A 15267-nucleotide genomic window follows, 5' to 3' on the forward strand; every position below is an offset into this window, starting at 1 on the left:
AATACACCGAAGTGACAGACAGTCTCCATGTAAGAGAGAGAATTTGAAATGTTAGCTCACATAGACAAATCTACCAAAGCTGTGAGTTTAAAAACGTAGAACCCAATTTAAGAATGGAAGCACCATGTATTCTCCTTCCAAATCCTTATGAGTTGGAGGTGCTAGATTATCTAGTCTGCTGCCAGCACTTGGATTACTTTTTAATATATTTAAATGCACTAACTCTATTATTAGGGAATAAAAAGGGGACAGAACATGCAAGCATATTTTCATGATCGGATAAACCATATACTTATTTGGAATATAAATTGTTTGAAAGATATCTAAAGCTTTGTTTTTTCTTTTGTAGAATCTGTGATGTGAACCTGAAAATAGAGGAAAAGGGCAGAAAAGCTTGCAAACAAGTTGATTACGACAGTTCTATCATGAAGTGAAAACACAAATGAAATAGACATTTTCTAAATATAGTTTAATTTATAAATAAGTCTTCACATCACAGATTTGTTTATCCTCATTTGGTGATAATTGTTCACAGCAGAATATATCAGAAAATTCTATAATAGGAACCACAGCCAGGAAATGTTAAATAATTAATCACCCTCCCAGCCACTTGCATTTCTGTTGATATAAATGACCGTATAATTCCAAACCCAATTATCACTACTTAGCCATTCCATTTTGTAGTTAAAATCCCACAAAATTAAAGTGCATCAATTGTTAATGGTAATAGACCAGACAAGGGATTAAAGATTATTTTAATGTTTATTTCCTGTCAAGAGGTTTTTTTGGCAGGAAGCACTACAGACAAAAGGCTACATTAAGATGAGATTCATACAATGTATTTAAATCTACTAACTTCTAAAAACCTTATGGTATAATTACTTGTTTAATTTACTTGTTCCCTAAAGATGCCAATGGGGGTTTATCAAGCCAATTTCATTATATTTGCTTCTTAAAAATCAAAATATTCTTTTTAGCTTTTGAAAAAGCAGTCAAGCTTACCATAAGCACAATTCTAACAATAACAGAAGTGAAAAAGGAATAGACTATGCTAAAATACATGGGCAATCAGATCACTGCCTGGACTTTTTTTGTGACATATCCTGCTTGGTTTATTCTCTCTTACTAGTGGCACTGTTTATTTGCACAGAAGATTTGTGAACACGCTTAAAACAGTCACTTTAATACCAATAAAACCACTAATTACAAAACTTCTTTCACCTGAACCACCAAAACTGTGACTTTTCTCCACTTTTCAGAGAAGTATTTATGCAAATGCTTTATATACATGCTTCATATATTTGGGGAGTTGTCACAGTGTGGTGTTTCAGTAAGCAGAAAGAGTAAGCTTAATATTAAACTTCAGAAAGATTTTTTATCTGTATAAAGTTAGAGACGTGCTCGTGTATCTTGGGTCTTCTCTTATGAAATCATCAGATTTGGAGCCGGCAACAAGTGTAACAATTGTTTTAGGCTGTGTAACCTCATTCATTTGATTCCAGTGTCTTTTCTGTATGAGCAGAAATAGACGCACTAAAAAACAAAAGCTGAGTGGGAAATATTTGAGTCCATGTGCACATGCATGCCCTTCCTTGCCCTTTCAGCATTAATGGAGAATTCTCCAAAATCTCTGGGCAATTTACAGCACAAGAACATTATAGACTCTAAAACCTGCAGAAAACTCTTAGCTTGCATATACTCAATGAAATAACATACTAAATCATAATACAAATAACATGGTACATAATCACTTCATATTGTGTCAGTGGCAGATATTGCTGCTTGCTCTGTTTCAAACATTTTGTTAGGAGTACAGACGCTGCTGGGCTGAAGTTGACTTTCAATCTTTCTCTTCTCTCTCCCCTTTATAGGAGAGAAAGATGGACAGGACAGGTCTGTGGCAGTAACACTTTGGTGCTGTCACAGGGAGGGGATTTATAACTTAAGAAATTGCTCAGGAGGGCAGTGAAGAAGTTCCTATCTAAAACCAGGATCTCCTGGCAATGATATTGCTAATTTGTGAGCAGTGAGTTTATTAAATGCCCAGTGGTGTTAATAACTCAAATGTCATCAGATGCAGGTATTGAGAAAGAAGCTTCTAACTGAGACAAACTGAATATGCTCATCCTGGAGTCCCAATTGTTGCCAGAAATTACATTGATTATGCATGTTTGGCATAAAGGAGCACTGCAGATTTTAAATTGCTATATAAAGTGCTTTTCCCTCATTTTTCTTTGTATGCCCTGTTCTCCACTGTCCAGCCTTGCCCCCCCCACCAAAAAAAAAAATAAATAAATAAATAAAAAAAAGCACAACAATGTTCTGACTCCATATCTCTTCCGAGATTTGTGAGAGCAAGTAGACATGGTATGGAAAACCATTCCATAACCTTTCACCAACATAAAATTTACTGTGAATAAGGCCCTAAAACTCTATGCTCAGCTCTGATTTAAAACTCTTGAATCCCAGCCTCCCAAGAACAATTCCATTATAATAAATACATCACCATGACATGATATGCTAATTATTTTGGTCCTAGGGAGAGCTTAAACAACCTATCCATAAGCAAGCTTTACCACAACCCTCACTCAAGTGGCCAGGACAGGATCTGGCCTAAAGCAGGCATTTAGGTACCTTATTTAGCTGGTTCTAGGTATTATTTAAGGTAAGAAAATGACAGTCATCCTAGCTTCCTGTGCCCAAATGTTACTAATATAGCAATGAACAAAGCAGGTTAGGTTTTCTAGACTGACATTTTTTCTGTAATTTTCTATTGTATTCAAGACTTTATCAAGGAGAAGAGTTAATTTGACTATGGAAACAATACTTCCTTCAAAACTCTAATGTTCTGTATCTTTTATTTTTAAATTGTGGCATTAATAATGGTCTCAGCAGCAAGTGGAGAAAACGTGTGAAGTATCTGCCCCCTTTATAGATTTCCTGTTCCTGCAATTTCACTTGAAAAATGGCAGTGCCCTGCCATCTGAAGTTTCCAGTTTGTTTAACTCCAAGCAAAAGACAATTAAACAACTTACAGTATATGGTCATGAGAGTATAATTGCTCACCAATGCTAGTCAGCTGCCACGATGAGCATTTTAGTTTTATCAGCCTAGCAAGCCTGCTAGAGTTTACCAACTACAGTAAGGGCCTCACGACAAGGAGAAAATATTTCATGGGCAAAAGAAATTAGGTTTTCTTTGGTTAGAAATTACGCCCATACCAGACTGACCTAAACGTGTTCCAAAGTTGGAGACATTCAGTGAAGCTTTGTGTATTTGTGAAGTAACTTGTAGATATGACTATCACAGCCCAACATCTGCTCTACCATTTTTGATACCCTCTCCTATAAGCTGAAACAACAACAGCCAATGCGCACACAAGACATTGTAATTCTCAGTCAGTCTAGCACACTCTCAGGATTACCTGCTATCCACATCAAAGACAAAAAGCACACCATTAACATCATTCTCTGGAATGGCAATGCAAGGAAATTCATATTAATGGTAGCCTAAGAGTAATCACAGTAGACTCTTGGCATTAAGATGAGGGATATTAATTTTCCAGAACATAAAAGCATAAATGACACCTACATCTCTATGCAAAACCAATGCAAATCAGTTGCCTAAATGCAATTTAGTTCATGATTCTTGGTATATCAACACAGAGACAGAACTCTGTACAATCAACAAGACAAACAGGCAAACTGTACTTCCAAGGCCACATGTCATTACCTTGTGATTTTTTTTTTTTTTAGTTCTTCTTGGCATGCAAGAAAATATTAGTTTTTAATGAGTGCAAAAATAGAACATAAAGCATACACAAAGTGATAATTTAATAGTTGGACAATAGATCTTAAGAGTAAAAGGATAATTAAATAAATTAAAAGGCAGGGAATGCAACCATTTAATATGATGTTTTAATCTTCTAATATCTGTACTAGAGAGTACAGAGTAAGTTCCCACTTTCAATTTAACAAAATAATTTTCATGAATTTCTGATTAGTTTCTTTGTTTATTTGTTTGAAAATACAAGAAAATTACTATATATAACCTCATATCATTACCAGTGTGCGATACTGTGAAATATAAGTCTAACACCCCAGTGCAGATTTCTCAAGGTACTGTCTCTCATGAACATCCACACAAACTTAGCAAAGTATCCAAAGTATCTGACTAAAAGTATGTTTGTTTGTTTGTTTTTCTCTTTATTTCTCTCTCTTTTTTTTATTTATTATTATTTTCTAAGTAACTGCTACCTCTACAAAGTCATTATAGAATTAGAATAGAATCCAATCCGTTCTTGCAGAGCTATGTTGGCATTGCATCACCAAAGGAAATAAAACACTTCTTAAGTACTGAGGTGACTGGTTACAGCAGTGACTCCACACCAGCCTAAGACACAAGAAGATGAAAACTGCCAGTTTTATGTGGTAATCCTTCCGCCTAGAAGCGTCTGTTGAGAGAATGCACGTAGGCAAGTGTAGGATGCAACATAATGTATTCAGCAATAACACCATGGGGCACAAGTGCTGAAAAAAGGTTCACACATACCCCTCCTTCCCAGTTTTCCATTGAGCTTAAGTGTACACATGAATATTAAATATTTATTCCTTTATTCATACTGCTGCCTGTTCCTCCTTCTCATTTATTTACTTAATTTCTTTATAAACATTAAGAATTAACTCACACTGAATAAATAAATCAAAAGATGAGGAGCCTGAAAACAGACAAAAGGCTCTAGGAGTTTTGCTACTGGCAAAAGGCAAAATTGCTGCTCATGGATGTAATGAGTCAACTACCAACATGCAAATCTGGCAGAATTCCTGTATTTTAGAATCACAGGATATATGACCTCATTTTAGTGTATACAGGACTTTCTAACAAAGTTGATTCTGCAGCTATTTTTGCAGTTGGATTTAGCTTCTTTTGCCTTCATGCCTCCCTCAAAACTGTTATGAGTTCATCAATAATAACCAACGGGACATCTTCCCCATCTCTTTTATCAAAGTCAGAGGAATTTTGCAAATATACTAGATTGTCAAACATATATACATCATGAGAAAAACTAATTCCTGGGAATAATTCTATTCAAACTGTGAAGAAAATTCATCTAAGTTCAGCTCAGTGTATTTTACTCAGTGGGGTAGGTAGTAAAATGTTCTTCCATCCCGGAAGACTTTATTTTATAATTCTTTCATCTGGGATTCCAGGAAATGTTAAGATGTTAACTATCTGACAGAGTTCAAATCAGTGCCAAGTAGTTTATTATAGCACAGGTTTTATTCCCTGATTCCAGGGGACACGGACTTCTGATGAAAAAGGTGGAATAATTCTTGCCTCAGTGTGTAAAATCAAGATCAATTTAGTAACCCACTCCTCTAATACCGTATGTGCAAAGAAATAATTTAGACTCCTAGTTAATTTGAGTATTGAACTGAAATTCTGCAGCTGCTTTCTGCCAGTCCTGAAAACAGAAATTAATTTCAATGACCAAGTCGAATGGAGTGCCGCTCTGTCAGGTAATTAGTCATCGTCTTTTGCTACTCAGGGTCCATCACTGTGCTAATCCATACATAAACCCCAGTATTCCCCTAGTCACTCACAATCTAAAGAGCTGTTTAACTACCTATTTCTCCCATTCAGTGCTACCCCAGATATCAGCTGCAAAATGAGCATTCTTTCATGTTTAGCTTTCTTCTTACTATTTACTGCCAGCAGAATTAATGCAACTGATTTACATTTTCTTTTTTGTGTTTGATCAAGTCTGCTGTTGATTAAGTAGAGCTTAAGGGAAAAAATTATACTCCTGCAGCTTTCCTACTTGACTTGCCAGTTTATTAATGAAAGAAGCAAGGATATTGATGGCCCAGAAACTACAAGTGCAGCAATTAAAGGGTATGTCCTTCCAAGCTTCTAATTAAAAAAGAGTTCTTTTGTATTAAAAGATATAGTTTAGTGTCATATTTATATGTAATTCTCACTTCTGCTGTTTTGCTTTTTTGTTGTTGTTGTTGTTTGTTTGTTTATTCTTTTTTAACAGAAATCTACTGGGAAAACTTAGATCAGTCAGAATAAAGAAACTTTCCCTGACAACCATTTCCGGAAGCTTTGTTCCCAAACAACAGTCTTAATGATAAAACAACAAAACCAACCCTGCCCACCCCCCACCCCCCAAATCCTTACAGCAATGAAATACACATTGACAAATACTGTTCTCTAGGCAAACCTTGATTATTTTTCCCTTGTGTAAGTCAGCAGAGATTGCCCAACATCACACTCAAGAAAATTAAAGATTTTTGATACCAGCCCTTTTGTATATACAAAGAGTATCTGAACTCCAGATTCACTTTTTACATGTCAAAGTTTCATGTGAGCAAATTTGCTGAGTTTATCTCTGCCTCGTATCCAGTTTGACTTGCACAATTGCTTACAGGAGCACCTGCAGCCATATCACTGTCAGTATTCTACTGCTATGCCATCAGTGCCTTGCACATTAACAGAGTAGCTTTAATATCAGAACTACAAATACACAAACAAATGACTCCTGTTCCTGTCTAGAACTTTGGGTTTGTGCTGTGCAACTGATCTGAGCATGTGCAACAGAAGGCTGACATGTTCTGGCTACATCAAACACATATGCATGCACAGACTGAGTCTAGAGAACCTCTACAATAAGTGCCATGGATTCAGTCAGCACCAGCCCCGCACCCAAAGCATGCTGCACACAGCCCAGGGTAAATCTCCACCTGCACGCCAGGCACCTCTCCCAGATTTCTGCACAACAAACATTCTTCTCTCATTTAGTTACCCGGTGTTCAGAAATCTTTGGGAAATTATATTATATTAATATAAAAGCTGCAATCTAGCATCGCACAAGTAATGGCAGGCATTTAATGTATAGCGAATGACTGTCCCCTGCACCGATGTTCGAGAGGAAGAGAAATAAAACATCGTCCTCTTCCTGGCCTCTGCCCCCCACAGCCGACAAAGGGCGAGAAGTGCTGTGATCAGATTAGGCAGGTAATCTTGTGTACTATCGCATTCCCAACAGGCAGAGGTGGCTGTGTGTTTAAAGGCAGTAAGCTTTTCTTAAAACAGGTACTAAAGTGAATCACAAAATTTCCCAGCGCTCCCAGCTGGACAAAGCCCCTGTTAACAAGAGTGATTCTTCCTTAGGGAGTAACAGGGTTAGAGATGCTGCACTCTGAAAAGACTGTGTCGTCTGCAATAGGACTGTCGCCTTTCTCCTTCAACCATCCCAGACACGAGCCTTTCTGTTTGCCTATTAACCTGAAAAAAACCCTGTGGAGGAGGTGTCCTAATGGACCTTCTGTGATTGAAATTTCTCAATCACTTCCAGTTTTAAGGTGACTTCATAGAAATTGTGACCCTCACAAGTACCACTTGAAAGACACAGAAGCTTTAATCTTTTTCAATGGAATCGGAAGAGCTCTTATCTCTCCTCTGACCCTTTTTCCCCTCTAGCCTTATACTCCTGGCACCATTGAAAAGTCAGAACCATTAAGTTGGTGTCAAGTGGCTGTGCTATTCATATTCTATTATAGTCAATGACAATTAACAGTGCCATTCAGAAAAGCCAGGTACTGTATTACACAATTGGAAAATTGATCTTATCTGAGGCTCAAAAATCATCAATGTTCAGACCTCAACTCACAGGAAAAAAGAAGTACAGAACGAAAAGGGGGAAGAACTGCCTGACCTCAGAACCACACAGCAAAAAGCTATGTGCAACGCTTAAAAACAACCTGAAGAAGCAGCCAAATCTCTGTGTGAATATAAACTCTGATTTTTACCATCAAGCAAAATGATGTTAGAAAGAAGTGTACAAATTCAACTGAATGCTTGATGATCACCTTCAAAATTGTTATTGCAGACAAAATGCAACATCTTAGCTTAGCTGACACATCAGAAAACGTCTGTGTGTTTCAATTCCAAGCTCTTTGCAGCACACGCCCACAGGCAAGCACCCCTGCACCTACAACATAATCTTCATTTCTACTGTTAGCACTGAACATCTATTTTCGTGAATGTTTACCCTATAAATGACCAGATACACATTTTTCTTTTAATGAAGTAGTAAATTATCTAAAAGGAGCGGGTTAGCAAGTAACTCTTCACTTTGGAAACTGAGAATGTTTTCCTATGCCAGTGAATCTCAGCATTAACTACAAACCTATACAATAGTTGATTACAGTTTAGTGTATCTGCTTGAAACCACAGGGGGGATTTTAAATAGCAAAACTCAATTAGCTTGAATTTAACTGAAGCACCTGAGCTAAAACCTTTTCAAGTAGAGGATGTACTTGTACAATCAGGAAAGGCTCCAGCTCACCATCACCCTCCCATTTCTCATGCCTCATCTCAGAGGGCACAGTTCCTCCATGTCACATACCAGGGGACACTGACTTTGAGCAGAATCCAAAAATAGGCAAGTCTTATTGAATCAGCAAACCATTATGTCACAAATACTCCCCAGTCACGTACTGACTAACCCATGCAACTGCAACATAACTGGACAAGCTCACCGCCTGGAGGAGCACGACTGCAAGATCTGTAGTCACAACTTCAGTTCAAGCACTGTAACTGACATACCTTGCAATTTGATGGAAAAAAAAACAGCAACAAATACTCTTCCATTTCAAATGTCAAGTCCTAAAATTCCGGTGATAGCACAGAATGATGCAAGGAATGTGCCATTATGTGCAACTCTGCTTCAGAGTGCTATTTGCCATGCCAGGACCAGGAAGTCCTGGTTCTCTCTAATGTCCTGAGCTTCTGCGATGAACTTTGGTGCCTTTTTTCCCCCTCCCTTCACTTCAGGTATAAAGTATCTGTACAACATACTGGTGAATAAGGTCTTACACACATTATTCTGAATATCCCTGCACAGATCCATTCTATTGGAAAAAGTGATAGTCTCAAATCCACTTTAGGTGTGCCTGGAGCCGAACAGCTTGTATTCTATTGGATGCTTCATCCGCTGCCAAGTTTTCCTGGGAAATCAGGAACAGACTGAGCACAGAAATCATCTTTGTCTGTTCATCATTTTACTTCACAGAATACAATAAGAAATCATCAGCTAGTTTCTGTTCACTGGAAAAAAATCTCAAATTGTTGCTTTAATGAAAAACATAGAATAGGTATAAAGCCACTATAGTTATACTTAAAAATCAATACTCCCTATTGCTCTTATAATTTGTGTACCAAATATCTGCTTTAAAATGCACACAAGCCTCAAAATAAAAGCTAGGAGATTTATATCTCAGACTTTATATCTCAGACTTTTTTGATGTTTTCTACAATTTTAATATTTGCAAAATAATGCAAAATGTTATATATGATTCTCTGCTTGGCAGTAAGAGTCTATTCTTTTCTTTTATTGAGAGGTAGAAGAAAATTCCCAAACTGCTCCAGTGCAATTAGAATTACTTTTATTCATATGGTTACCTTTATGTCCACCATAAGCATTCCACAGCACTAATCCTTTTAGGCCCTGATCCAGCAAAGCACTTTACCGTGTCTTATTCTTAAAATTACAAGTCTCCCCACTGATTTCAATACAGTTATATCAGGGATGAACTTGGCCTACTGTAGCAAAAATAATGTTAAAAATACAGTTTAAAAACAAGCAAGGAAACTGAAAGCCTAAGATACTTCAATATTTCTCTGTTTCAAAGTAAGGTATTACTAGTGTGCATTTGAGTACCATCCAATAGTAGGTTATTTTTGTACAGTTAGGGCAATTCAGGTAAAGAGCCTCTTTGTATTAGAGATGCATTGATTTCAGATCTAGATGACTTCAATAAGCTCCTTACACCCAAATGTTACAAGGACAGGGACATAAAAATATCAATTACATAAATAAATCTCTAAGTATTGATAAATGCCCCAAATTAAATAAACTCACTTCACTCTAAGAGGCTTTGCAGTTGATATGGTTGTAAAACAATAAGAAAACCATCATAATTTGCATTTTTATAGCTACATTCATCAATAGCTCAAATATTTATCGCAAACACCAACCCACTGCAGACAGACACTGTATGATGGCATTGCCCTGCTTTGACTATAGAGAAACCAAACCATGGCTGGACACTCGTCTACAATCTTAAACCAGTTTAAACAGTCATTATCTTTGGCCATTTCTTTCTGCCTTGTTTTTGCTGGTGCAAGAATTTATATAAGCATGCAATGAACTGGATCAGGAAACTAATCTGGCTGAAATATAAACCATCAAAAAGTGCTGACTTCAATGAAGAGGGCAGCTCAGAAAGCAGGAGTCTGAGACTGCTTAAGATAGCATCGCCCCAAAATAAACATACATCAAACCATACATCCCAGTGCTCAGAGTGACAGCCAGAAGCAGAACTATGAATTTTTACCAATTTATCCATGTAAGCCAGGGGGGTATACTGGGATGAGAGGCACAACGCGGATGGGGAACATTTCTTGTGTGGCTTCCCAACACAGGTTATGATTGCTGTGGAGGGAAGGCAGAATTTAACTTGCCAGAGCTGGTTAAATGTTCCAAGCACGAGGCCTCTACATGTAAGCATTTTCCAGTGACTTCCCGATTGTTTCTCTAGCCTTATCAGACAGCCTTCCTAATTGGCTCTCAACAATATTTTTACGCTTGTGCTTTACCACCATTTAAAGCAATGTGCACGAGAGAGACTGAATACATTAGGTAAATGAATTCCTGCGGACACTGTGAAGGGAGTAATGCCCTCCTATTTGGTTTATCCCGTACTGCGATAAATGTGTATTTTTTTTCAAGTCAAGGTGCTACACTAACCCAAATGATGGTCATATTACACTTATAAAAGACAACTTTAAGAAAGATCTTATTGCAATAAAAGTGAGGATTTTTTTTTCCCTTGGCATCTCAGCTTGCCATAGAAATGAGTGAGCTGCTGAATTTCTGCCAAGTATAGATGGTTCAGCATGCTATTAGATTAGTCTGTTTATACAGAAACAGCCAAAAATAGGAAACACACAGAAGCTATTAAAGATATTGTCCTGTGAGGGAAATATTTGAATGCTTTTGTTACTGCTACTGGGAAATAAGATATGAGTCAGTATTAATGTGATAAAGAAGTTAATGTGTTCTAAAGCAAACAGTTAGTTTCTTCAGCTTGTTTCTGAGCTGACAATAAAATAAATGTACAGACAATTATGTAGGGTTGGATGAGCCTGCAAGTATGTGTATCCAGCTTAAAGCTCAGCACTGCCAGTGGGTTCGAATTGAAACTCTGTTATCAAGTAATGATATGCTAACCCCAGGTAGTCTGCAAAGAAAATGGATGATTCAAAAAGCCATGCATCACTGAGCTGGTAGAAGAATGGTCAATAGTGTTTAAGCTGTTTGAACTGGTCAAAGAGAATTTCCTAGAGAAGTTCCTTTGCCTTGCCCATTTCATGTTAGATTTCCTAAATTCTTTTAACTTTTGACTTAGTCCAGAGACAAATAATAACGCCTTGGGGGGCAGGGGGGGTGTAGGGGAGGGGTGTTTTTAATCAGGACACCAGTGATATTTCCATGTGCATTTTACTGTCTCTTTAAAGAGCCCGCACAGAGAAAGCTGCCTGCCCTGGGTATGACACGCTGCACATTCATTTCTAAACAGTCACAGACAATTCTGATGACCCGACCTCCTTCTCCCTCCCCACTCTATGTATAATAAACCTAATTTAATTCTTAAATGGTTTCAATTCTTTAAAACTTCTAACATAAAGTAAACAAATAAAAAGACTATTATCAGTGTATATATTTTCTGTGCAGTGACCCACTTGTACTTCTCAAGCCCAAAGCCCATAGCATTCCTCAAGGTCAACACATTTGACCAGTGAACAAGAACAAGTCCAATGCTAAATGGTTCTCCCACTGAGAAATGCCCCTCCGTAGTGTCTTTTTTATGGTGAGAGTGCCCTGGGCCAGACATCTTCCCTGAACTTAGCTCACTCATTAGGACTTGAGAAGAGGAGCAGCATCTTAAAGTGCACATGGAAACTTACTCTAGTCAATGCAGAGCAAAATTTCCCAAGTACACAGAGACATTTGATTAGCAGGAGCCTCTTGAACTCTACACTAGTGGCTCATTTCCAGAGGGATTTGAAAACTGACCTCATGTAATTCTGGGATATAACTGCCCTTGTTATGTATATACAAAGATTACGCATAACATTTGGAATAGGAAGCAGTTTCAGAAATTCTTTCAGGGTACCACAATTAAATACGTTTACATTGCAGAGACTAAAAAAAGGTGGCATAATGATATTTAGAGTAAAACTTGAGAACTCTCAAATAAGTAGCAGCTAGATCTTGTAGTCAGGCTTTTCCCCTTCCCCTGATACCTATCAGATAAAGACAATATTGTCATCCCCTACTTATCCAAGGGACCCTGAAAATTGAGGGAAGGCACTGTATTTTCCTTCCTCAGTTTGTTTCCTTTTTGAACATGCAGTCCATTTCTAGAATGGGATTTTTTTTAGCTTGAGAATGAATTTGCAACACCTTTTCAGTATTTGTGGCAATGTAATCCCAACCTGAACAGTTCAGAGCATATATTGCTATCCGATATATATATTACTATGTGTTTACAGCATCTTGCTATTTTTTACATAGAACACTGGAGACCCTATAAACAAGCAAATTCAATTTATTACTTGTTTGTGACTGTGCAGTAAGCACCTGTAATTTCAAAATGGCATAAACTAACAGCAGAGACATAGCAGTTACTCTGAAATGAAAGAACAGACACAGGAAACATAATGTGCCTTAAAGATGTATAGGAGGTTTAAAAAATTATAACTTCCTTTTTCAGTAAAGGGACAATGTAACACAAAGAAAGAAGAAAAAAAAAAAGAAGAAAAGAAAAAAAAAGAAAAGAAATATGTTTGTGTTTGGAACTAGAGAAAGAAAAGAAAGAAAAAGGAGCTAAGTAAGTTTTTCTGGCCACGTGTCTCCAACCAAATGGATGTCTTTTAAACAAAAGACCTCTATTGTTTCGTTTCATTTTCAAGCTGTAACGTCTGAACAAGACAATGGAAAAGTTTAATCTCTGAAACATGAATGCTGAAAACAAATGCATTAAAAAATACCAAGCCAAAGCTATGTTGGTGACACAAATGTGAAAAATGGAATTGAAATAAACTGTGCCAGAAATCTATTTCTAAAAATATGTCTTTACAGTAGTGATATTTATAAATTTGACATACTCTAAAATTTAGCTCACTAAAGATTATTTCTATGCAAATATGCATTTCTCAAACCCCATAAGCGTGCAAAAAATCCAAAACACATTTCTTGAAAATCAATTTCTGTGCAGTACAAATGTATCAAGTTAGAGGCAGCATGCTGATAAATATTAAAAAGGTCTACATTGTGCAAAATGAAAACTTATAACAGGACACAGTAGAACAGTGCAGTATGTAGAGGTTCAGAGAGAACATGAAACAGCCCCACAGTTTCAAAAGGACTCTGTGGTCTGACATTAGTCATTTTGGTTCTGATAAAGGATGTTGTAGAAGGTGCTGCCCACATTATGCAAATCACTAACCACTTAATTTCCTTCCCAAGTGGTAAAGCTCAAGCATTTTCCCTGAACATACAGTGCTCATTTTCTTGTAACTCTGAGGTTTCTTTTCAATAGCCTGTGAATGCCAGCAAGTAAGAAGATAGCAGTAAGAAACTAAGAGGTTACTCAATGATTCCAAAGGTTATAGGAGTGCTTTTCAGATACAGATCTGAACATAAATTCTAGACATCCACAAAGCATTTTTATTTCTAATACTACTCCATTAGCTGCTTCAATTTCAAAATGCTTGGATAAGTCTCTCTCTCTCTCTCTCTCTCCTGCCACCTCATATTCCAAGAATTAAATATAGTTCACTCCTGGGCCATTTCTAGTCTGAGCATTTCTTAAAATGAGATTTTACTCTTATAAAATTGATATATTACAAATTATGTGTTATTTTTATTGCAGCTAATTTTGTGCTGGAAAATATTTCAGCTAGGAAATATTTTGATCAACAAACAATCTAATTTAATGATTTCTATGAGTCTAGCTTCTTTTCCCTTAAAAACTACTGCTTGCTGCTATAAAAGCATATTTGAAAAAAAAATCTCCATAGATCAATCAATAAATAATATATAGCCAGTACTGAATGACTTTTCTTATCAATAAACAAAACCCTAAACATTTCTGAAATGCATTGTTTAAAATGCAGAAATACAGTCTTTGAAAAAGAAAAAGCACTAAGAAAAACAGGAAACCATGCTCCCCAAACCTGTTCCTGTAATTACTGACATTATCCAACACACTCATTTGCTGAGTAGATTCTTGTTACTTCTAACTAGAGTATCCCAAATTTAACGAGTGCTCAAGACAACAAATGATTTTCTTTACAGAACAGTATCTGACACAAATTCTGAAAGTTGCCTGTGTAAGTGCTTCTGAGTTTTAAATGAGATAGTTAACACCAGATGGTATAATGTGAATATTTCTATCCAAAGCAGCAGGACTTTGCAAAATGTCCCCAGGTTGCTCCAAGAGAAAGTCCTTGTTACCCTCCCTTCAGAGGCTAAACATGACAACTTGGATCTACTGTCTTTCAGTAGTCAATGAGCCTGCCTTATTATGTTATTGTTATTAGTATTATTAAGCTTCTAGATGAATGCTAACAAGCAAATTCAGAATGCTATCAAAGAGATACTCTTTGCAACAACAGCTCATAAAGCACTTTCAAAATCTACTGGTCATAATGAAAAAAAAAAAAGTTAACAGTTTCCTCAACACTGATGTGTATGGATATACAATTAGTTGTGATATACAGTGCCAGGATGGCTAGAAAAAGATGCTCATTTAATGAAACAATTACATATTGTACAGCCAGCAATCTAAATAACTGTATGGCTGCTTGAGTGTGTGTGTGTGTGTGTGTTCATATGTGTGAGAGAGACAGAGAGAGGGAGACAGTGACAGTGAGGAGACAGGTCTGCCTGCAAATGCAAACAAGGTAGTAGCACAGAGCTATATTACAGTGCTACTATAATTATAGTGCTACTGAATATGCACTCTATCCAAACTTGTTCATGTCGAGTTTGTCTGTGGGTACAACACAAGAAAGATTCCTCCTTCAGAGAATTTCTTTCCTTTCTGGTTTTAAGTATCTCTAAATAGCACAGAAAACATGCTTGGCTAAGAAAAGATTTATTGAAGTGGCTCAATTTTCCCTCCCACCGTA

General features: G+C 36.9%; 1 protein-coding gene across 2 annotated transcripts in view; it reads right to left on the reverse strand.

Moving 5' to 3' along the window:
• WWOX (WW domain containing oxidoreductase) overlaps window positions 1-15267 on the reverse strand; it is a gene marked incomplete at its 5' end in the record, with an annotated part of 506937 nt that overhangs the window by 274853 nt on the left and 216817 nt on the right. The window contains one exon of one of the 2 annotated variants that reach the window (XM_084294420.1): window positions 4258-4392. The exons of the other annotated variant lie outside the window; for it this stretch is intronic. Coding sequence (XP_084150546.1) covers window positions 4369-4392 — 24 coding nt within the window. The 3' untranslated portion in view covers window positions 4258-4368. Of the gene's footprint in view, window positions 1-4257; window positions 4393-15267 lie in introns of those variants that run through there. 2 annotated transcript variants of the gene reach the window in all.

Source organism: Netta rufina, assembly GCF_964035555.1.
Source record: "Netta rufina genome assembly, chromosome: 13".
NCBI lineage: Eukaryota > Metazoa > Chordata > Aves > Anseriformes > Anatidae > Netta > Netta rufina.